At 33.5% G+C, this 23801-nt stretch overlaps 3 protein-coding genes across 6 annotated transcripts; 2 read left to right on the forward strand and 1 right to left on the reverse strand.

The window, feature by feature from the left end:
• The first annotated feature begins 124 nt into the window (after nt 1-124).
• Nucleotides 125-10881, forward strand: LOC120768652. 3 transcript variants are annotated; one of them, XM_040095424.1, is made up of 6 exons: nt 125-630; nt 696-889; nt 6912-7120; nt 7184-7295; nt 9511-9834; nt 9923-10881. In XM_040095424.1, the coding sequence occupies exons 3-6, from the start codon at nt 6914-6916 to the stop codon at nt 10087-10089; spliced, it is 810 nt and encodes a 269-aa protein (XP_039951358.1). In that variant the 5' UTR covers nt 125-630; nt 696-889; nt 6912-6913; the 3' UTR covers nt 10090-10881. The 3 variants fall into 3 exon arrangements, with proteins under 3 accessions (XP_039951358.1, XP_039951359.1, XP_039951360.1); XM_040095425.1 differs by having other exon boundaries at nt 125-419; XM_040095426.1 differs by having other exon boundaries at nt 125-889; nt 9511-9813.
• A 3753-nt stretch (nt 10882-14634) lies between these two features.
• On the forward strand, nt 14635-16681 carry LOC120768632 (TBC1 domain family member 20). Its single transcript, XM_040095397.1, has 4 exons — nt 14635-14892; nt 14955-15736; nt 15804-15913; nt 15975-16681. Exons 1-4 carry the CDS (start codon nt 14811-14813, stop codon nt 16183-16185), a joined length of 1185 nt encoding a protein of 394 aa, XP_039951331.1. The 5' UTR covers nt 14635-14810; the 3' UTR covers nt 16186-16681.
• On the reverse strand, nt 16554-17615 carry LOC120768633. 2 transcript variants are annotated; one of them, XM_040095399.1, is made up of 3 exons: nt 17372-17615; nt 16903-17314; nt 16554-16845 (listed from the first exon to the last, which is right to left on the reverse strand). In XM_040095399.1, exons 1-3 carry the CDS (start codon nt 17441-17443, stop codon nt 16808-16810), a joined length of 522 nt encoding a protein of 173 aa, XP_039951333.1. In that variant the 5' UTR covers nt 17444-17615; the 3' UTR covers nt 16554-16807. The 2 variants fall into 2 exon arrangements, with proteins under 2 accessions (XP_039951333.1, XP_039951332.1); XM_040095398.1 differs by having other exon boundaries at nt 16554-17314; nt 17372-17614.
• Between the last annotated feature and the right edge of the window lie 6186 nt (nt 17616-23801).

Consider the following 23801-nt stretch of genomic DNA (forward strand, 5'->3'; position numbering starts at 1 on the left):
TCAAGGCAGGAAAAGCTTTTTTACATTTTCACACACACGCTCTCTCGCTCTCTGTAGCTCACAAACTCTCGCAGTTTAGCAAATCCTGAGCTTTACATTCTAACGCGATGTTTTAGTCGCCGCGAAGGATACCTGGTATCCGCTGTCGCTCGCTTTGACACATATTCATAGCAGTGGAAACTGTTTTGCTGCTTTGTTGTAAATATTACGAAGAAAACGCAGATGAAATTGCATTTATAAAATGTGCTAAACGTTTTAAATACTTTAACACATAAAGTCTATATCATTTTCGTAGTAAATACAAACAGTTATATATGTATATATATACGCACATATGTGTATTGTATATTAGTTATACAAATGTTAGAAAAAAATTGAAATTAAGTCAGTAATATAAAAGTGCGGAAGATTACAAATGCGTAAGTCAAGTATTTCACACACGATTTGCTACGTGAAACAATGAAAAGAATTTAAATAAAAGTAAAAAGTGAACTTCAAATTCCTAACATCATACGTTGTACAAAATCGATATCTCGCTAAGTCTCGGAAGTGCGTTTTGGACACGTTGAAGCCCAGCGAAGCGGGGAGTGGCAGAGTACTGCATTTATTCAGCTCGTGTGTGTGTTGTTTGTGCGTTTCATCGAGTTTGTAGTTATTATTATGTTTATAAATTTCAAATGAAATATGATATATAGGATATGCAGCATAATGCGGAAATCTAGTTGATTGTGTGAATGCCTTGAGCCAATTTAACGGAAGTGAAAAAGTATATAAATATAACTAAGATGGTCTTTAAGGCCTGAAACTTAACTACGGTGTGCTGATTCTGTGTACGTAAATTTCCAAAAGTGAAAAATTAAAATCAACCGCTGATAACTTAAAGTTTAAGGTAAGCTTAAAGTATGGTTTATATATAATATAAAATTGCATATAGTATTTATAACTGTTTCGTTCAGGCGTGACAATGAACAGTATGACTTTTTGTGCATCAACACACAGGTCCATAGAAATGCGTACACATACATACGTATATGGTATACGATTGAGTTGGCAAAGTTTCTATAATACAAATGTGCCATATAGTTTACACATATTTATTCGCATATAAACACATACATACATACATACATGTATGGTATACATATGTCTGTATATTGTTATGATCATAATATTTCGCAGGCGTAACAAAGACCCAAACTGTCCACTTTAGAATTAAACAGCAGCACCAGGTTAGAGGTAAATGATTCATAATGCTTTTGTTGTTATGTTGAAAGGTTGACATTTTCATTTTCGGAATGTATAGCGAGTGTATATAAGTACATATGTATGATTATACACATATGTATATGTGAGTTGTGCAAATAAGTTGATGTTGGGCTTATGGTGCATTCGAAACAATGAAAAGTTCTTCTTCACTCCACACATGCAACTGGTTAAATTAAACCGGCGATGTTTTAGTTTTTGCAAAACACTGCCAACGGCACAAATTATCTTGTTAGAAACAAGAAAAACAAGTAAGAAAGGCCTAAGTTCGGGTGCAACCGAATATCTTATATTCCTGAAATTTGCAAAAATCAATGCCAGAATCTATCAGAAAAAGAAAATCTTTAGACGTAAATAGTACGATATTATCCATTAACTATTATCATGCCAAAAAAAAAAATGTTCTCTGGGTTTCATTAAGGTACTTTACATATAATCATCAATCATATAGAGCAAAGTCAGCGGAAGTAACAGTTATATGGTGTATAGATCAAGTTTTCGCCAAATTGTATCTACGCAAAGATATACCGTTATGAGTAAAGCATGTTCTGTAACTTTCATTGAGATAACTCAAATATTGGCCGGTATATCCAGCATAAAGTCACCTGTAAGTTCGAAAATCTCTATATTATCGATCCAAACCATTTTTGATGCACAGAATTACTATTGTCAGGAAAGGTTTCTGTCAGAATTTCTATTGTATATCTCACATATTGACTGATATTTTCTGTCAAAAGTCAAATATAGATACTGGGATACACATATCCGGTACCCGGCTTGAATAATTTGGTTTGGATTTGGACAATTTTTGGTCATAAAGTAGCATACTTTAAAGGAATTATTAGTGCAAAGTTTTAGCCGGTTATATTAATTGCTTCCTGATTTGTGTACTCAAAGTGAAAGAATCGAATGGAATTTAAAATTTTGTTATATGGGAAGTATGCGTGGTTTGGTCCAATTTCGACCATTTTCACACTGTAACATAGAAATATGAGAAAAATTGTCGAAATCGGTGGGATTTATTGCGTTTTTAATAGTTTTGAACAGTACCGTTATATAAGAAGTGAACGGGGTCATCTTCAGATCATAATACATTTTCACACTGTCGGTAGAAGTTCTTATAATATTTGCGCTTAGCAAATTTGGTTACTGTAGCTTTAGTAGTTTAGGAGATATATACATTCAACTTATTAGAGGGCGGGACGAAGCTCACTTTTCCTAAAATTTTTGCCGCCTTCCTACTGCGATCCCCTGTGCCAATTAACAGTTTTATATCTTAATTTAGTGCTTCGTTATGACCCTTTATTGGTTTTCGGTTAATGGCGATTTGTGGGCGTGCCATTGGACCGATTACGCCCATCTACGAACTCGTAATTTTTTTTTGTAAGAAACCAAGCTTCATCAGTATGTCTCAATTTTTACTCAAGTTACACCTTGCATGGACGAGCAGACAGTCACTTGGATTTCAACTTTTCTCGTCATCCTGATCATATATACATATATGTATATTACTCGATTAGTTTTAGGTGTTACATAAAACTGTTAGGTGAACAAAACTATTATACTTTGTAGCAACAGGTTGCAAGAGTATAAAAACATTAACTTCGGTTACAGTGAACTTATAATACCCTTCACAAATAAGAACTTGATTCTGATCGAAAAGTTTGTATGGCAGCTTCTTGGTGAGAAAAGTCTTCGACCTTTCCTTTGAAAATTCGTGATAAACTTAATACATATACACTCTTCATGGTATAAATATGCGAAATTAGTCCATATCTTCTCCTAATTCACACATACCGAAGAGTATGGGCGGCAGTTCGTAGTTAATTAATTTTAGACGGATGTCTCCGAAGGAGAAAAGTATACAACACCCAAGTGCTCTTTACTTTCATTGAGTGGTTTGCCATCGTAAAATAAGAATCTAATTACCGATCAGTATTATTTTCTTTAAATTTTTCTAAAATTTGCCAATAGTTCTGCCAACATACGCGTCAAAAACAAAAGTAGCGATAAACTTTCGCTAAAATTCTAGACTTTTTATGTCTAGTATGAGGATTTCAGTCCTTTCTTTTGAATTTAAACCGATTTATCAGAATATTAATATTTTCTTAAGCATAAAGGGGTTTAGGCATAACATAAGATAAATAGGAGATAGTTTAAACAATTTCGAAATAATTCAAAGATAGAGATTGAAAAACTTTAATAGCTAAGAAAGTAAACTACAAATTTAACTCGGACTGAAAAAAAACATTTTTGTATGTATTTATCCTTTAGCCTCGACTAGTGGCTTCAACGAGTTACTTTTAATGGCTTCGATCTACTCAAGGCGCGTTTCCCTAAACGTATTTTCTAGTTTCGAATAGTTTACCTTAATAAATATGTATGTGTTCCGTCGATGCATTACAGATGTTGTGACACTCCTAAGATCGACTCACTAGATGATGTCATTGTCCGTGCCTTCGCACCACATAGTAAGAAGGGAATAATAGGGGACTTATAAACTTCGGTCCTTGTTCGCCGAGAAAGGACTAATATTGTTGTTGGTGTTAATGCTGGCTCCAAGATAGATAAAAAAATCGCTAGATAGGGAGTCTCTTTGTCTGAAACCTCGCTTGGTATCGAAAGGCTCGGAGAGGCTCTTCCCGATCCTGACGGAACTATTGGTGTTGCTTAACACAAGGGTATTATCTTTGCGGGGTTACCAAATTCAGACATAGTGGCATAGAGACAGTACCTTTTCGTGTTGTCGAAAGCGGCTTTAAATTCGACGAAGAGGTGGTGTGTGTCGATCTTCCTTTCACAGATCTTTTTCCACATTGATAAGGTTCAATTAGTTTGTTGACGGTGGGCTTAAGTCTTTCACACATTACGCTCGATAAGATCTTATAGGTGATATTAAGGAAGCTTAACTCACGGTAATAAGCGCAGATTGTGGGGTCTCTCTTTTTCAGTATTGTGCAGAACACACTTAGGTTCCAATCGTCGATCATGCTTTCATATGACCATCATATTTTAATAGCTCGGCCGGTAATCCATCGGCCCCTGTCTATTTGTTGTTCTTCGGGTGGGTAATTGCTTTTCGAATTTCATCATAGTCGGGCAATGGAGCATCTAGTCCATCACCATCGATTGGGGAATAAGGTTCGCCATATCCAGACGTTACACTTTCGCTGCAGTTCAGCAGGCTGGAGAAGTATTCCCTCCATAACTTCAGTAAGCTCTGAACATCAGCCACTAGATCATTCTTTGGGTTCTACAAGAGTATGCTCCGGTCTTGATATCTTCCGTTAGTCGTCACAACTTACTAACTTCTCAAGCACTTCATTTCGGCCTCCTTCTTTTTATTTTGCATATGCGTCTCGTTTCCCTTTTCAACACTCGGTATCTACCCACCCCACTCGTGTTGTAGGCTATCCGCTTTCTATCCACTGCGACACGATAATAAATTGGCCTTCACAAAACACTTCTACAACATTTTCAACGGTTCATTTGAAAATACAAAACTTCAAGCTAACTCTTTACATTTTTTTCATGGTCAAAATGGAATGGGCCAGTCTGAGTTAAATTCAATTAGATGATATATACGGTTATAAACACTGGTATGGTAATTGAATCTGTTAAAGTGCATTAAGTTATTTTAAAATATTTCTAAAAACTACTAGATATGATTCGTATGGCATGTAATATGCAATCGGAAGAAATCGTATTTGTAGATTTAAATGTCAATGACCACAACATTTAGGATACATTGTTTCCATGTAGGTAGGCTAATATAGCGAAGCCAATGAATTTTCAAATATTTTGTTGTTCTTCTAAAATTTACTTTGAGGCCAAAATGCATCAGTTAAGGCCCATTCACATACAACTTTCCGCACTGTCCATGACAGTTCATACTGAAAAAACGAAGCGCAGAAAACAAAGGGTATCCCCCAATGGATGCTTTGCTTTCAATGTTTTTCTCTAACAAAATTGGCGACTGTTGCTTAGCAAAGCGTGAAAAGAAGCGAGTTATCCAACGTTTTGCTTGCTTTGCATCGATAACTTTATATGTAAAAGTATCCATACAAAAGCGCACATCGAAATTTTCTTTCAAAACAAGTGTCTGACGCAAAGCGAAGCAAAAGTTTTATGTGAATTGATCATCACTGTCGAGCAAGAATGGCAGCAAAATACGTTATAACAAATGCACTACGTTTATTTTCTTGAAGTATGTTTGATAGAAAAGTGCAGTAGTTTGTGATGTCATAAACCGAAGGTGGAAGTACTTTGTTTACAATTGCTTTGAAAAGTTTGACAATTGGTATCGCTTTTGGCGTTGCTTGTTGCAGTCTTCATTATTAATTTCCGAGTTGTGATGCTGTTTTATTTTTGTGAACATGTTTTATTTGTAATCTATATTAGAAAGTAATAAGCAAATTAGATAACGAAATCTCCAGTGAATTCAATAATTATATACAAAATATCATATATTCCAATTTCATGTAAAACAAATTTTAAACAGCATTAATTCCGAAATGGGAGATCTAGGATATTGCCTTTTGAGTGTAATAACGGGTGATCCAAGTAACAAATTTTAAACAGCATTAATTCCGAAATGGGAGATCTAGGATATTGCCTTTTGAATGTAATAACGGGTTATCCAAGTAACCTTTTTTGAACAGATCAAGGGTGAGTCCTGCCAAGCTCTCATGTTATTTTTGTTCAGTTCATTTAATCATGAAAGGACTTACGCCTGAACAACGTTTACAAATCGTTCAACTTTAATAGGAAAATTCACGTTCTTTAAAGAATTTGATTCGCGCACTTCGCCCAACTTATGGTCAATATAATCGACCTACTGAGCGTACTATTCACAACGCCATCAGCTCTCCGAATCGGACTGCCGTATAGAACGACGTCGAGATTAATTGAAAGCGTACAAAATACAGCTTCTGCAAGAACTGAAGCCGATTGACCTTCCGAAGCGGCATGGATTTTGAAAAGTTCCAAAAAGATCCGTTTATGATATCACACCGGGGGAATCATCGGTCCAACGGTGACCGTTATCGAGCCGTGATAACCGACTATTTGATGTTTGAAAGAGACGGCACTTCCCACACATCGCATCAATCAATGAACTTATTGACAGAACACTTCAGTAAGCAGATAATTCCACGTTTTGTTCTGGTCGATTGGCCACCAAGATCGTTTAATATCACACCGTTAGACTTTTTCCTGTGGCGATATGTAAAGTCTAAAATATGTAGATAATCCCTCTTAGATTCCGATACCAGTCGAAATGCTCGAACCAGTAGTCGAAAATTGAACTCAACGAATGGACCATCTGAAACGTAGCGACGAACATCATTTGAAAGGGATAATCTTCAAAAAGTAAATACCAAATAATGTCCTTTCGAAAGATAATAAACATTCCCCATTAAATTTGAAGTTTCTGTGTTGTTTCTTTAAAAAAGTAGGAAACTTCTATTTTTTTCCTTGCTGTCATCTAATGACATGACGGCCAAATGGTCACCAAGGAGCGTTTGTAATTAATCTTAGAGTTTTTAATTGATATCTTTGTAAAATTTCAATATTTGAATTATTGCAGTGATGCTGTTTATCAACTTTAAAAATATTTACTGTTGCTTTTTCCTCCTTTTTCTTCGTAGAAATGCATTCTGTGGGCATCCATTCGGCTATGGCAATAAAACGCCAACGTAAACGACGTGATGAACAGAAACGTGCGCGAGAAAGACGTTACAGTACGCAGAGTTCCGAAAGTGGAGAAACATTTCATTCGCCAAGTGGTTCCTTTCGACGTAAATTTCATCATGCACATAGCGTTGCTAAGCCTGGACCAGGCATGTTGGACAGCCAGGTAAATAAATGATTGAAATACATTTATAAAAAGTGATAAATGAACTTAAAACGATTTTTCTAGGTTGTCACCAGCATCGGTATGCTGCACATTGGTATCGTATTTATAGTATTTGGTGTATTCTTATGCGGTGCTGGTATTATACCAGATGAAACTATGTCCTGGAATGTGTTCAGTAAGTAACAGAAAGTATAAAAAGCAGAAATTGCTTTAATACCCTTCACAGGTGCAATTCTGTATTATACATATATATAACTAAATCTGGAAACGTTATCGGCCAACTGTTTGTTTCTAACATAAACGTTTTGCTAATCCCTAGCATTGTTGTTTGATATAAACAACCTTCAAGTCGAATTAAAGTTACTTAATAAGGAACATGCAGGAAAGGGCTAGGTTCGGGTACAACCGAACATTTTATACCCCTGCAACTTGCAGAAATCAAAGCCAGGGAAATACCTTAAGATGTAGAACGTCAACCAGAGGATCGGAACCTAAGCAATTTTATATATACATATACTCTATATAATTCATACACTGACCGACAAATTCGGCATAAGATTTCTTAGATATACGAAAACCCATATACGCAGTATAGGGGTAGTATCGACACAAACCTATCTATCTATTAACTTATTAACTAAGTATTATCATATCATATACTAAAAAATTGTTCCCTGGGTGTCATTAAGGTACTTTACATACAATCATCAATCATATGGAGCAAAGTAAGCGGATGTTCGAAAATCCTGGTAATATTTATAAGGGGGTAGGTCAAGTTTTTGCCCAATTGTATCTATTTTAGGCTGGAAGATATACTATTATGAGTAGAACATGTTCTCAAATTTTCGTTGATATAACTCAAATATTGGACGGCCAGCAAGAAGACACTTGGGAGTTCGTAAATATTTATATTGGGTATATGGGGCTTATTGAAGTATTGAAACGATTCAACTCGTTTTCGATACACAGAGGTTCTATTATTAGTAAAGTATTCTATCTGAATTTCAATTGTATATCTCACACATTGCCCGATGTTTTCTGTCAAAAGTCAACTGTAGATACTGGGTTCCATATATTCGATACCTAGGAGCTTGAACAGATTTGGTGGGATTTGGACAATTTTCGGTCATAAAGTGGCATACTTTAAAGGAATTATTACAAATTTATCCCGTTATATTAATTACTTATTTATTTTTGTACTGGAAAGTGAAAGAATCAAATGGAATTTAAACTTGTGTTATATGGGAAGTAGGCGTGGTTGTAGTTCGATTTTGCCCATTTTTGCACTTTGATATAGGAGTATGAGAAAAATGCCACACACTAAATTTATTCGAAATCGGTCAGTTGGAACCCGAAAGATGTGATTTAACAAAAAAGTGGGCGGTTTTTTGTTCACAGGAGCCCCTTGCTACTGTAATCCTCTGTGTCAAATAACAGTTTTATATCTTAACTTATTGCTTAGTAATTGCACTTTATAGGTTTGGCGTGGCAGCGGTCAGAATCCGCATACCAAGTTTCACAAAGATATCACAACTTCAAGTTACAGCTTGCATTGACGGTCGAACAGACAGACAATCAACTTTTCTTTTCATCCTGATCACATATATTATATATATATAACCCTTTATCTATCTCTCTTAGTTTTAGGTAATACATCCAACCGTTAGGTGAACAAAACTAGAGAGTACAAAAAAGATCTTCTATGAAAATGTTTGTTTGGACTTTGATTGATCAGATTAAATGGTCTCTATATCCTATATAATGGTCCGATATCGGCGGTTTTGACTATCTTCTTGGAAAGAAAATGACGTGTGCAAAATTTCGATCGATATCTTTTAACTATGGGACTAGTTCGCTTGTATAATGGCAGGCATACGAATATGGCTAAAGTTTTATTTCCAAAACATCACCAGTGCTTGATACTACAAATGAGCAATAGGCGTTGCTAATACTATAATGATGTAAAGAAATTTGGTTCAAAATAGTTTTGTGGTGCCAAGTCCATAGTCCAATTTTTATACTCGTTGACTGGGGCTGCCCACTGTGCACGTTTTACTTTTGATAGTTTTCGCAACTTTTGTAGTTTTGAATATTAAGCTTTCTAGAGGAGGTGGGCGTGGTTATTATCCTGTTAGATCCATTTTCCCACTGTATGAAGAAATCATGGCGCGTTTTCATTAATTTTGTTTGTTAAGTATATAGCGCTGAACTTCTTCCGATTTTGCTGCCTTGCTATTTTTTACATTATTGGCTAACTTACTTACCGTTCCAAAGTCCCCAGAAACATACGTGGAGTTTGAATTTTCGAGAGTACCTCACCCCGCAGTATATTAAATACGAAATACTTACTGATTAAATCTCCATTAATATAACTGATATCTTTTCTTTAGGTAGCAGCTCGGCATGGTGGAATGAAGTTACTTGCACTGGGCTTTTCTCGCTTGGATTAGGACTATTTTTACTTGTACTGAATTGCTTGATTAGCCGCAAGGAAGAAGAAGATCTCGAAGATTATGTGCAACGACAACTAACTAGATCACGATCTGGTCATCGTCTGGAACGTGATGTCGAAACTGGTGTGCTAACTACACGCCACGCACGGAAAGCTGTAGCTTTACAAAAGAACATGCGCAATGGAACTGCCACGGACGTAGCACTTGTGAACAGCGCATCGGCGGAAGAAGTAGCAAATGGTCCGTTATCAGGGCGTAACTGTTAGTCTACTAGTCTATTAATAATATACAAAAATTCAAATAATTGTAACGCTATATTTATTTTTTTTTAATTATTTTTTGCTTACAGGTTTAGCCAACACCGGTGATATAGTGCTCGAGAAAATCGTGGAGGAAGATAATACGTATATTAATGATCGTAGCGCTGGCATATCTCCGATAGATATTGAGAATGATACCAAGCAATTGCTGAGAAGAGAATCATTAAATGAAACAATCAATATAACACGAATATAAAACGTAATGATGCATCTACACTTTAATACTTGTAAACAAAAATATGGAATATTTTACTATTTATTATAAAGACTTTTATTTAAACTTAAGCCTTTAAACTATAAGTGAAGTATTTAAATAAAAAAAAAATACAAAATATATATATTTAAAATAGTTTAACAAAAATCCCATGTGACCATATTTTTTAACAAATGTCTTTTATAAGTATTTTCGTATTTGCATGTATACTTAATTAATATGTAAAACTTAAACCATAACAAATATACACACAGAAATATGAGTATCGATTTGTCGTGCATAGCCTAAACAAATAATGGTTTAATTTACTTTAATTATAATGAATAGCAGTATAGTACTAGATTATACATTCCCACTTCTATATATTAAACGAAAAAAAATTTCTCGAACAACTTTAAAACATGTACTAAATGAATACACACACTGCACTTTGAAATTCATATGACTCTAAGCAAACACAATTTATTAAATGCCGAATTATATTAAAATAGCACAACAAAGCAAATTTGCAAAACGATACACACATACACACATATATGTAAATGTACATATAAAATATCATTGATGCGTAAACGTAATCATACGAACCGTAAAAAGTTTCAATACTAATCATGTATAAACTTGCTAAAACTGGAAATATTATAATTAAATGGAAGTTACGATTTATTACAAATAGGCAAAGCAGTAAAAAATAATAATTGCACAATTCAAACTCATGTGAAAAGACTTTTAAGTATATACTAAATATATATGTATAAAATTAAAAAAAAAAAATAAAAATTGAAAAAATAATCCAATATAGCTGTAACTAAACTCTATCTAACGCATAAACTATGCCATATACAGACATACATGTATATATTTTATAACGCTCTAGTTAAAACTCAAATATGTATATATATATACCAACTAGATCTACAAATATTTTCGCATTATTTATCAACAGCCTTAGTGCTTTAGCATCATTCGTCATTAAGGGCTTGCCTAACTGATAATATTTAATTATACATTATACGCAACATTTATATGCATATTATTTTTTACACTGCAATATAATTTAAATTTATAAATTTTCATTATTTCTTAAGCATAATTAGTCTGTAATCTTTTGGTTAGTTGAGATATACATATGTATGCCCTGACACAGATACTATAACTTTAATTAATCCTCTAATTAGACATTATTATAAATGCTAAAATGGCATTTAACTTTGTAATTGATATTATATACAAATATATTTCATTTATTAAAATTATAAAATGTTAATTATTTTCACTTTATACCATTGTGCTTTTTCCGAGATTAGTTGTCCTTGCTGTGTTTTCTAACTGATATCGACCTGTCAAAATTTCTAATACTATTCTAATTATTAACATTCATAATTGCGAGACATCAAAGAATATATGCATGTATGTATATGAAAAAAACTCCAAATAAAAGCATAAAATAATGATTTAGTGTGAACTTAAAAATACTACTTTGCTAATATTATAAAGATTAAATCATCCTCTAGTTTTTTATAGCAAAAATATATTTAGAAATTTTCTTATAATTTCTAAGTTTTATTTGCAAGGTGCGGCCGGACCATATAAGCTAGTTAGGCTATTGCCTATGGTGAGAGAGTTTTAGGACTGCATTTTGATTAATTTTCTTTACATATTTTATTTCTTTGTTTATTTATTTATCAGCAAATTTTTATTTCAAAACAATTGAGTTCGAATTTTCCAAATTAAAGGCACGAACATATTTAAATAATAAACTTATTTTTTATACGTTTAATTATTATCTTTTTAAATAATTAAGTTAAACCTTTAGAATATGATATTTTTGTTAAATAAAATGACCTGAATAATTTTTTAAAATTATAAATTTTGTTGCTTAGACAGGTATTTGCAAGAATAAATTGTTTCGGGCTGGCCCTATTTATTGCAAAGTTTAGTAAAAATAAAGCTTGAAGCCGTTTAACCATAAATCAAAATTGTAAACACTGCCCAGAGCCAATTATAACGTTACATTCCTTCAGAATTTAAATTTACATACATATGTACACATGTTGCTTTAAAAATGTATTTATTTATTCAAATACTTTTCTGCAGCAGTTTCTTTTGCTATACAAATAATACTTTTTGGGTTTTGAGAAACAGTCATTCTTGCCTTATGTCACATACTATATAATGCGTTTATACTTAACAGCTATCTTTCATCAAATAATTTTAATATGGGCGAAAAAAAGAAAGAAGCTATAAAGTTTTCTATACTAGAAGTTGATTTTCATCATTCAGTATGTATGGCAGATATGTGCTATAGTAATTCAGTCTGAAAAATTTCTCCGAAAATTTGCCTTTGGCAATAATCCAAATTTCAAAAAAAGATATCCAAGAATGATAGAATAGTATTCTAAATGTCTCGTTAAATAAAAAATTAGCACAGTTTTGATGTCGACGTCAATAGAAGCTAACACGATGACTACAATAACCAAAAAAACTAGTTTCTTAGAAAGGCTATTTTTTATTTATATGAATTAACAAATTAATTATCGCTGTTTTTTTATAAATATTTATTAGCTACTTGAATCTGTGAATTAGACAATGAACGATAATCCCCCCTTCCTCCCCTGATATTATCAAGTGTGATTGCTGATGTTAATATTTTACTTAACAAAATGCTTTTCGATTTGAAAAAAGATTATAACCACTATTTTGATAAAAGAAAAACTTATTGCAAATAACTTTACTATAAAATAAAACAATCAACAAAAAATTTACACTTTGTATGTATAATAATTTAACATTAAACTAAAAAATTACAATAGCCTTTTTATTTAAATTTAAGTCTTAAAGTAATAAGTAAAATGTTTAAATTGAATTATGCGATAGCTCGTGAAATATCCAATATTAGTATATTTTAATAACGTGTTTTTATAACTATTTTCATATATCCTTATAGATCCTAACAAAAAAAAAACAAACATCACTAAAATAATTATTAAATGACGTGAGACATAAAATCGCCATTGGTACTACATATAACAAATGTAAACTTACATATATTACATACATACCATACATACTACATGCATACGTACATAACATTTTCTTAAATATGCTAAAGAAAAATAAACAATAATGCCGCACTTTGCCAGTAGGTACGCAAGTTTATAATATTATTTCTCGATTTAAATAATACTTATAGAACGTCAACGTGAGAATAAAATAAGTTTAAATGTAAAAAAGGTTATCTTCAATACTCTTAAGGTATTTATATACAAATCGCAAATCGAAAATATATTTAACATTGAATGTGCGACATAATTGCTGCAAAAATTTAAATATTACCTAAATTTTCTTCGAAATTTATTTTAATATAGTTAAGCCAGCAAAAAATATTTGCACAATTTAAAATCATGTGAAAAGACTTTTTTTAAATAAAGCTATATGCATAATGAAAAATTAAACTTTTGTTTATGTGTACTGTATGTCTTTTGTATACTTCGTGAAATTTATCATAAAATTCTAAATAATATGACGTTACCACTTAAATAATGCTGTAACTACATACTTAACAGAGATGCTACATAACAAGCGTTAAGACTGAATCACATAAAAATTTCTTCGCTCTGTTTACATGCTAAGGGTATGTCAGAAAGAACGCTTTGCTTTCCATGCTTTTATTATAAAAAGTTCTCTTGGCTTTCCGCCGCCTTGATGTGAACAAACCTTCAGCATTCAGCATTGCCGCTGCGTTTATTTAGGTATGTACCATACAAAATCTATGGACATGAGGAATTTTTGTCGCTGCTGCGGCGGCGGTTACTCAGGCTAATACGTATCCGTCAGCCCGGCATAAGAAAAGTATTTGTGAACTTTTCTAGGGTTTAGTCACGTAATCTCAATTCGAAGGAATGCAAATACGTTCTATTAATAAGTGAATAAAGTTTCTAAAACCGACTGGGTACTTAATTTACGAATCCTAGATCATGTCATATCAGTTGGTTGCGTTGACGCAAGGGACTTAAAAAGTGAGATTCTTGTAGGCGATCCGCAAACGACTTTCCTTGATTTGCTTGACAATTTCAAAAGGGCTGCCAGAATGTTCCGTTCTACTCTTTAATAGAAAATGGCGAATGCAAAGTGCAAAAAGATGTGAGTTCCCCGAAACTTCTTCTTCGGTTTGCTGCGTTTTGTTTCGATGTGAAGGTATTCATACAAAACATTACATTGACATTTTCTCACAGCGCAAATGTCTGAAACAAAACGAAGAAAAATTGTATGTGAATCAGCTATTAATTACCAACTGTAAAAGTGGTAATGCCAGATCAATAAATCAGAGTCTGTTAATGCAGTATTTATAGCTTCTATACGGTACAAAACAGGAATTGAAAAAAATTTTGGATATAAATCGATAATTTCGAACATAAATTTTTATTCGATTTAATAATTTATATAAACACCATTTATTTCATATTTCATTATTGTACACGTCACGAAAAATTTTTTAAGCGCTAAGTCTGGCAACTCTGCAGTTAGTTGACAGTGCACAGGTGCCCTTTCTTCACTTAATTTGCAAATAAAAATACTATATATTGCATTTGTAATGATTGCACTGGAATAAAAATTACAATAATAATTATAGCACATGAACGACTACAAAGGATTTTAAAATTTCATTACTCAGCTTACACATCTAAACATAAGTTGGCAGTATGACGAGCCAAGAGAATGAAGCGAATCATCAAAACAGTGAAATAAAAATCGATCAACCACAGGAATTGTGTTTTGAGAAATGTAGCTATATTAATAAACTTAGTTGGGATATATGTATGTATATAATTATTATTACATTTTAGGTCCAGAAAGTGGTGAAGAACAACAAAAACGTTTGGAAATCGAACGTTTATTGATAGAGCACAATGGCAATATTCCACTTTCAAAGCTGCAGGAGATTGCACGTTCCGACCATGGATTAGTCAATGATGAGTTGCGACGGTTGCTTTGGCCACAATTGGCTGGTGTTGATACATCCTCTTTAGAACCTGCGCCCAGTCTACAAGATTTACAAACACATCCAGAATACCAGCAGGTGGTGCTTGATGTCAATAGATCGCTTAAGCGTTTTCCGCCCGGCATTCCATATGAGCAACGCATCGCATTACAAGACCAATTGACGGTTTTAATATTGCGTGTCATAAAGAAATACCCGAATTTACGATACTATCAAGGATATCACGATGTAGCTGTTACATTTTTGTTAGTCGTTGGTGAAGAGGTAGCATTTGCGGTTATGGAGGAATTATCGACCAACCATTTTTCGGAATGTATGCAAGAAACAATGGATGCCACCCAAAAACGTTTGATGTTTATATGGCCGCTGGTAGATTTAGAAAATTCGCATTTGTTTCAATTTCTACAACAATCTGCAGTTGGAACACTTTTTGCATTGCCTTGGTATTTGACATGGTTTGGACACAGTTTAAATTCATATAAAGATGTAGTGCGTCTATATGACTATTTTTTGGCATCGCCAATTTATATGCCAATATTCGTGACTGCTGCTATTATATTGTATCGAGCTGAAGATATACTAAAGGTTGACTGTGACATGGCCTCAGTACACTGTCTTTTATCTAGGGTAAATGCGTACAATTATTCAAAATATATATTTTATGCAGTAACCTTTTAAATTCATATGTTTTTAGCTTCCCGATGATCTGCCCTTTGAAGAACTTTTAAATACTGCGAGTTTATTATATGATAAATATTCACTGACAGTAATTGAAAAACATGTCGAGGAACTGGTGCGAAAAGAGTAAGTTTTCTCAATATAATTTGAAATTAACATTAAAATTAAAAACATATTTTTTTTATAGAAAACTCCAAAGACAATTAGAAGAGAAGCGAATTCAAGAGCGAAGGAAACAACTTGCTCGTAATGCCCGTGCTGGTAACAATAACTTGGCACGTTGGCTTCCACAAATGCTCACGCCGAAATCAATGATCGTGACAACAGCTTTCTCCATTTTGGTTGGCATTTGTGCATACTACTATAAAAATCAGTATCTCTCTGCCGGGGTTAGTTGAGTAAGCATATATATGCAGCCTAGCCAAAATCATGCGCTACGGCATGCAACAGCACCTCTTTGGAATTGGATGATCGGCTTTTCATTTTGCTAAATATATGATTAATAAAATATAATATTCTAAAAAGGTTAACCATTCGTAATCGAGGTTACAGTTACGTTCACTACATTATAAGTTTTTCATTGCTCCCTCTTAGGTGGTATTTAAGGATATATATATATATTTTTTTTTTATTGTAGCTAATTTTTATATGTTGATAAGAATATTGTTATGAATAAAATTTGTTGTCTTAGAATGGCTTATAAATTATAAATAATATAAGTATCCTTTAGCATAATACAAGTAATGAAAATTCATTACCACATGCATATAGTCGTATAAATCCATTGTATTTATATCACACAAATACATATGTTGCAATGTACATTTTAATCGAATTTCACTGAGTTCGAAGTGAATGAAATAAACTCAAGGTAAATGTTAGACACGAAACATATATGTGTTGTTTCAAATCGTACACTTTCGAAAGATTTTAAAAGTTGGGCTGGTTTTAAGCAGAACTTTTCACCCAAAAAAGGATAAAAAAGAATTGCCACACGTTTACTAAAACATTTTTTTTGGTTTAAGCATGATTTTCATCGCCTTTATCCACTGCTACTTCTAAAGCAGAAATAAATTCGTTCAGTTTATTTAAGTCCATTTCGAAATGTAGCTTACTTAATTTTCCATTTCCATCGCAACAATTAAAATATATTCTTATTAGTTCTCGAAAGTTTTGAGCGAAACTGCTATCGCCAATTACTATACGAGCATCGTAGTCGAAAGACAGTATTAGAGGATTATCCTGAGCATTATGTAGTTGTAGCATATATTTTTCAATTTCCGATTTCCGCGCTTCATACACAGTTGGTACCAAACGTTGAAATTCAGGACTTAAATTGCTAAATTCATATAGCAATTCTGCTTCGCTGGAATTCTCATTTTCATAGTGAGATTTATAGGCGCGTGCAATTTTCCGTGTCATCAACATAAAATCGTAAACATTCTGAAATCCATATTTGTGGCAATGTTTTTCCATTTGATGTTCATCGCTATTGCCGAGCAGCACATCAACCGAGTAGTTAAGAATCTATGAAAAGTAAATTCATCAATGTATAAATTAATTATTTATGCTTTATGCACTCACTTCATAAAGTATTTCTTTGTTGTCGATGTTTACTAAAAGTGGACAGCCTAAAAATGTGTAGCCTAGGGACATATTTTGTTGATTAACAATTAAAAATTATTTTTAAAAATTTATATTGTCTAAACAACTTCGTGATCAGCTGTTTTTGTTTATTGTTCAATAAAATGTAACGCCGCGGAGCTCAATTTTGACGGCGTGATTAATGTCGTTCAGCGTCTATTGATAAGCTGTGTATAATTGCTCATAAGTTTGGGAAATAACTTGTTTGTACTAATCCATTTATATTACAAATATCATTGCTATATAGCAAATATAAGGCACAATTCCGATTTCGGCACAATTCCGATTTCTTTGGCGCCGCGATTTGAAGGTACCGTTGGAAAGAGGAAGTCCTCCTGATTAAAAAATACGCTTAAAACCGCTTAGTTTAGGAGATATTCGACCTTAAAGTTCAAAAATTCGCAAAATTCGAACATTTCAAGAAGCTATTTCACCACGTTAAACACACTTTATTCACATTTTTCTCTTCAAATAAATTAAATTACACTATAATCTCTTAAATAAATCCACATTTTACACTTTTAGTAGGTTTTTTATATAAAAAATCTTTATTTTAAAAATTACATTTTACACTCTTTTGAACCTCATTTGTTTACCAAAAATTACGAAGAAATGGAGCGCTGTCATGTGATGACAAGGCAATTCGCTGAAATTCCTCTTTTTCGCAAAAATTCCTCTATTCATGCATATGGATATTTTCTTTTTTAAATTTATTAAGCAAATAAGTAATATTATATACATGTATAAGTAATATTATATAATAATATTACGTAATAAAGTGTAAGGTGTACAGTACAGTACAGTACGAAAACTCAAATTTTGTTTCAATACGAGTGCATGATAACCGAAAAATATAACCACTTTATATCCGAAACTCATATTTTAAATATAATAATATATACATCGTCACTTAAAATACAAACCAGTGTATCATAAAAAATAAATGGAAATCGCTGACAGATATAATAATCAAAATTTATCCATTTTATAACGAAAACTTAAATTTTATTTCAATATTGGATATAAAGTGGTTATATTTTTTGGTTATTATGCACTCATATTGAAACAAAATTTGAGTTTTGGATATAAAGTAGTTATATTTTTTGGTTATTATATCTGTCAGCGATTTCCATTTATTTTTTATGATACATTGGTTTGTATTTTAGGTGACGATATATATGTTATTATATTTAAAGTATGAGTTTCGGATATAAAGTGGTTATATTTTTTGGTTATTATATCTGTCAGCAAAAAGTTAATATGTTTTTTATTTTTAACGCAGAAAGAAGTACTACGCGAAAGTACTACAGTCACCCCGGGTATTCGCTCGGCCAGGGTTATTTTTTTTAGAGCGCGGCCGAAGGCCGCCAACGCAGAAAGGAGTACTACGTGATAGTACTTCAGTCACCCCGGGTATTCGCTCGGCCAGGGTTATTTTTTTAGAGCGCGGCCGAAGGCAGCCAACGCAGAAAGGAGTACTACGTGATAGTACTTCAGTCACCCCGGGTATTCGCTCGGCCAGGGTTATTTTTTTAGAGCGCGGCCGAAGGCCGCCAACGCAGAAAGGAGTACTACGCGAAAGTACTTCAGTCACCCCGGGTATTCGCTCGACCAGGGTTATTTTTTTAAAGCGCGGCCGAAGGCCGCCAATGCATAAAGGAGTACTTCGCGAAAGTACTTCAGTCACATAAATTACGTATTACACATATACTTATGTAGAAAGTATTTTTTATGGTTAATATAGAAAAAAGAATCACGCGATAAAACAAACAAAGAAAAATTGTTAAAAATCCTACATATTTACTGTTTAAGATGTGGCAAGGCTCGTTTTCCTCATAATTGTAAACAATCTAACCTTTTCAACGATGAGTGTGCTAAGTGATTTTTAAATTAAAAAATTTAGCTTAAAATTTTAAAAATAAATGTGAAATGTGAGCTTATTTCAAAGCTTAGAGTGTGTATTTAAATATACAAAGTAAAAAATGTGAAAAATTTTTGTGAAACATAGAGAAATATTATGTGTTCTTAGTGCAAATTTCTGAACTTTTAATCGTGAATATTTTAAAAAATATTAGTAATTTTTACATTATTTTTGGATATTCCTCCTCTGGAGGAGCTCCCCTATCCGTAGATACCCCATTTATACGGAAATTCGTTTTTTTTACCCCTCCGCCAAAGTAATCGGAATCGTGCCAAATATAATAATATATCTTTTGGGTAATTGTTCAAAATAGCGGCTTTTTTCAAAAAATGGGTAAATGTTCAGCAGAGCGGCTTTTCCGAAAACGTGCAGCAATTTTCACGGGAAATGTCTTAAAATACTCGTTTTTAGTTCTACTTTACGAATATGTTAGGCGCGTGCTTTTAAAAACAATATTTTCTTCACTTTTGCACTTTACACGTCTTTAGATGTTAAAAATATATTTTCTTTAAATTATATACACGTAATTATTGATGCTGTTTAGCAATTTAACAAGAGAAATTGGTTTTTATGTTATTTTTATAAAAATATGAAAAACTTCACGATCACTTCACTTCAACAAAAATGGCAAGGTATGTTCGAAATTATGGCATCACTGCTGTGAGTTCGAATGGGTTCATGAACTGATCGTTTTCGAATTATCGATCGAGCGCTCGAAAAAAAAATAACCCTGGTCGGTCCAACACCCCGGCGTTCATAATTCTTCTGTGTCCAACTTCTTCTTTCTGCAATAATAATGAATTATAAATTTTTCTATTATATATTTCTCATTTTTTCCAATTCTCTTTCAGACCCGAATATTGAGAATATCGATATTTTAATTTCTTATATTTTTCCAATTATTTTCCGATTGTGTATTTCTCATTTTTACCAATTCTCGTTCAGACTCGAATGTCGAGAGTATCGATATTTCGAATCCGATCGCTGTTTGTATCACTAGTACCCAATTGAATTTCGAACAGTGCCGCCATTTATAGCGTTAATATCGTGCAAAATCATAATATTCCTTTTTGCTTATATTACAAAAAAAAAAACATAAAAATAGATAACGCGCCATATATATTCGTGAATCGGAATTAAAAACGAATTTTTTAAGACATTTCCCGTGAAAATTGGTGCACGTTTTCGGAAAAGCCGCTCTGCTGAACATTTACCAAAAAATGGTTCAATTAAAAAATAAACACGTTTTTATAGATTTTTTATCGGTAAGATCGGCGCGGTTGGTTTTTATCCTTTTGATGTGATAAAAAAGACAGAAAACAGCATAATAAAACAATTACGGTAAGATTATGCGCGATATATGTATATATATATGTACATATATGGCACCACTGTTTTGAATTGATTGTTTTCGAAATATCGATACTCTCGATATTCAGAAGTGAACGAGAATCGATAAGAATCAGAAATACGCTACATAAAAAGTTATTACAGTCTATAAAAGCTTTGGAAATTTATTTGCTATTATCATTGTATTTTGATTTTGGAAAAAACATTAATAACAAGTAAAGAAGGGCTAAGTTCGGGTGTCACCGAACATTTTATACTCTCGCATGGTAAAGTGATAATCGAGATTTCATTATACGTCATTTACATATTTTTCAAATACCGTATTTTTGTAAAGTTTTATTCCGCTATCAACATTGGTTCCTAATGTTTATACTCGTATTATACAGAGAAGGCATCAGATGGAATTCAAAATAGCTTTATATTGGAAGAAGGCGTGGTTGTGAACCGATTTCACCTATATTTCGTACATGTCATCAGGGTGTTAAGAAAATATTATATACCGAATTTCATTGAAATCGGTATAGTAGCTCCTGAGATATGGCTCTTGGTCCATAAGTGGGCGGCGCCACGCCCATTTTCAATTTTTAAAAAAAGCCTGGGTGCAGCTTCCATCTGCCACTTCTTCCGTAAAATTTAGTGTTTCTGCGGTTTTTTATTAGTCGGTTAACGCACTTTTAGTGATTTTGAACATAACCTTTGTATGGGAGGTGGGCGTGGTTATTATCCGATTTCTTCCATTTTTGAACTGTGTATGGAAATACCTGAAGAAAACGACTCTGTAGACTTTGGTTGACATAGCTATAGTAGTTTCCGAGATATGTACAAAAAACTTAGTAGGGGGCGGGGCCACGCCCACTTTTCCAAAACAATTGCGTCCAAATATGCCCCTCCCTAATGCGATCCTTTGTGCCAAATTTCACTTTAATATCTTTATTTATGGCTTAGTTATGACACTTTATAGGTTTTCGGTTTCCGCCATTTTGTAGGCGTGGCAGTTGGCCGATTTTGCCCATCTTCGAACTTAACCTTCTTATGGAGCCAAGGAAAACGTGTACCAAGTTTCATCATGATATCTCAATTTTTACTCAAGTTACAGCTTGCACGGACGGACGGACAGACAGACATCCGGATTTCGACTCTACTCGTCACCCTGATCACTTTGGTATATAAAACCCTATATATGACTCTTTTAGTTTTAGGACTTACAAACAACCGTTATGTGAACAAAACTATAATACTCTCGTTAGCAACATTGTTGCGAGAGTATAAAAACTTGTAAAGAAGGATTAAAAGCAGGAAGCAGAGGAAGAGCACGAAGGACCTGGCGTCGCTTGTAAACTCCAATTGGCGCCACATAGCAAAAAGGAGAAACGGCTGGCACACTGTTGTTAATTCGGCTATAACCGCGTAAGCGGTGTCTACGCTAGTAAAGAAGAAGAAGAATACCCACGACGAAGTTTTCGTCACCGCAAGGCTAGAGGACAGTGCAGGAGAGCTTTGACTTGTCTCGATCTATATTCCCATGACGATGAGGTGGAGCCACCTCTGTATCTCTAGTGGAGGCCAAACGAAGAAGTCCGGCGATATAATCGGCTCAGATAATAGCTCGGATCTCATTATTTCGGAAAATCGGGCATAAATGCGAAAGGTGTTACTTTTCGATTTTATATGTACATATATTGTGAAAACCTGTTTGCAATAGGAGGAACTTGGAGGTGGAGAGTTGTAGACGATCATTCCTTCTCTGATCATATCATCTGGCTCTCCTCCTTCTACGTGAACCGTGTTAGATTAGTCCATGTATGTACCTAAGGTTTGAAAACTAGTCTATTTACTTGAACATTAGGAGTAGAATACTGAGGATAAAACTGTTAAGGACCCAGCATTCCCACAGCAAAGCTCTGCACGCTGTATATATATGTATGTATATTCCTCTTTGCGATAGACTACGGCCATTCTACGACCATTCTATCGCAAAGAGGAATATACAGTGGGGAGTGGGGTCGTGCAAAGTTATCTCGTGAGGTTAACAGGGGTACCAAATGGGCAGGGGTACTTTACCTACTGCTTTCGATAATGTTGGTAAATTATCTACTAAAGCACTAAGAACAGGCTGTCGGGAGAAAGCCTAGTAGCTTCATAAACATTTTGAATTGTTAATTTTGTATTAAATATTAATTTTTTTACTTTTATCATTGTTCTTTTTTGGAGTATTCTTTAGACAAGAAACGATTTTATCTTCATTTTCTTTTCTTATTATTTTTCATAAAATTGTCACATCCATTTTTCAACATTTCGTCAGCAATTATCTTCGTTAAAATTTCCATATTTGTAAGCAACACGTTCTGCACCAAATAATTACTGCAGTATTGCAGGAAAGTATCAGCTGAGCATCAGCAACAGAGTATCGACTTAGCAACACGGTTGCAGTACTGCGGTAATTATTAAGCAGCTCGAACACAACCGATGGTGCCCTTGTGGTAGAAGGAAATTTTCTACATACCGTCAACGAACTAATGGAAGAGAACTTCAATGTCAAAGTCATCCAACTTGGTGAATAAAAGCGACTTTGTCGGTAATTATTTTCCAACTTTGCATATTTTATTATATTTTGCGTAGTTTTGCTTCTCGGTCTCAATGGATAAATCTTTCTCCGTATCCGTGCTGCTGTAATTCCAAGCCTTTCTTAGTGCTGGCCACACTAGGTGTGAGTGAAATCCGACGTTTTCTTTAAAATAACGCAAATACGGGGATGTTCGAGTCTCAATCACTGCGGCAGTATCGCAAGGCATCATATTAGACGCAAAAATGTTGCATCAGCTGAGTATCTGCAGAAAAGCAACACTGTCGCAATATTGCTGCAGTTATTTGCTTGCTCGAACATCCCTTACATTATAATTTTTATTTACTTTAAAACTACGGAATAATCATACTTATTTGAATAAATCGATCGATTTCTCTGTTTAAATTGATTTAGTAATTATATTTTACTGTGACACATGTCAAATTTGTAAAGCTCAATGCATAATAATTTTGATGACATATACACTACGATAGTGCATGACTGCCATAAATATCGATTCAATAGCGGCCAACCAT

This window comes from Bactrocera tryoni, chromosome 2, assembly GCF_016617805.1.
Source record: "Bactrocera tryoni isolate S06 chromosome 2, CSIRO_BtryS06_freeze2, whole genome shotgun sequence".
Taxonomy (NCBI): domain Eukaryota; kingdom Metazoa; phylum Arthropoda; class Insecta; order Diptera; family Tephritidae; genus Bactrocera; species Bactrocera tryoni.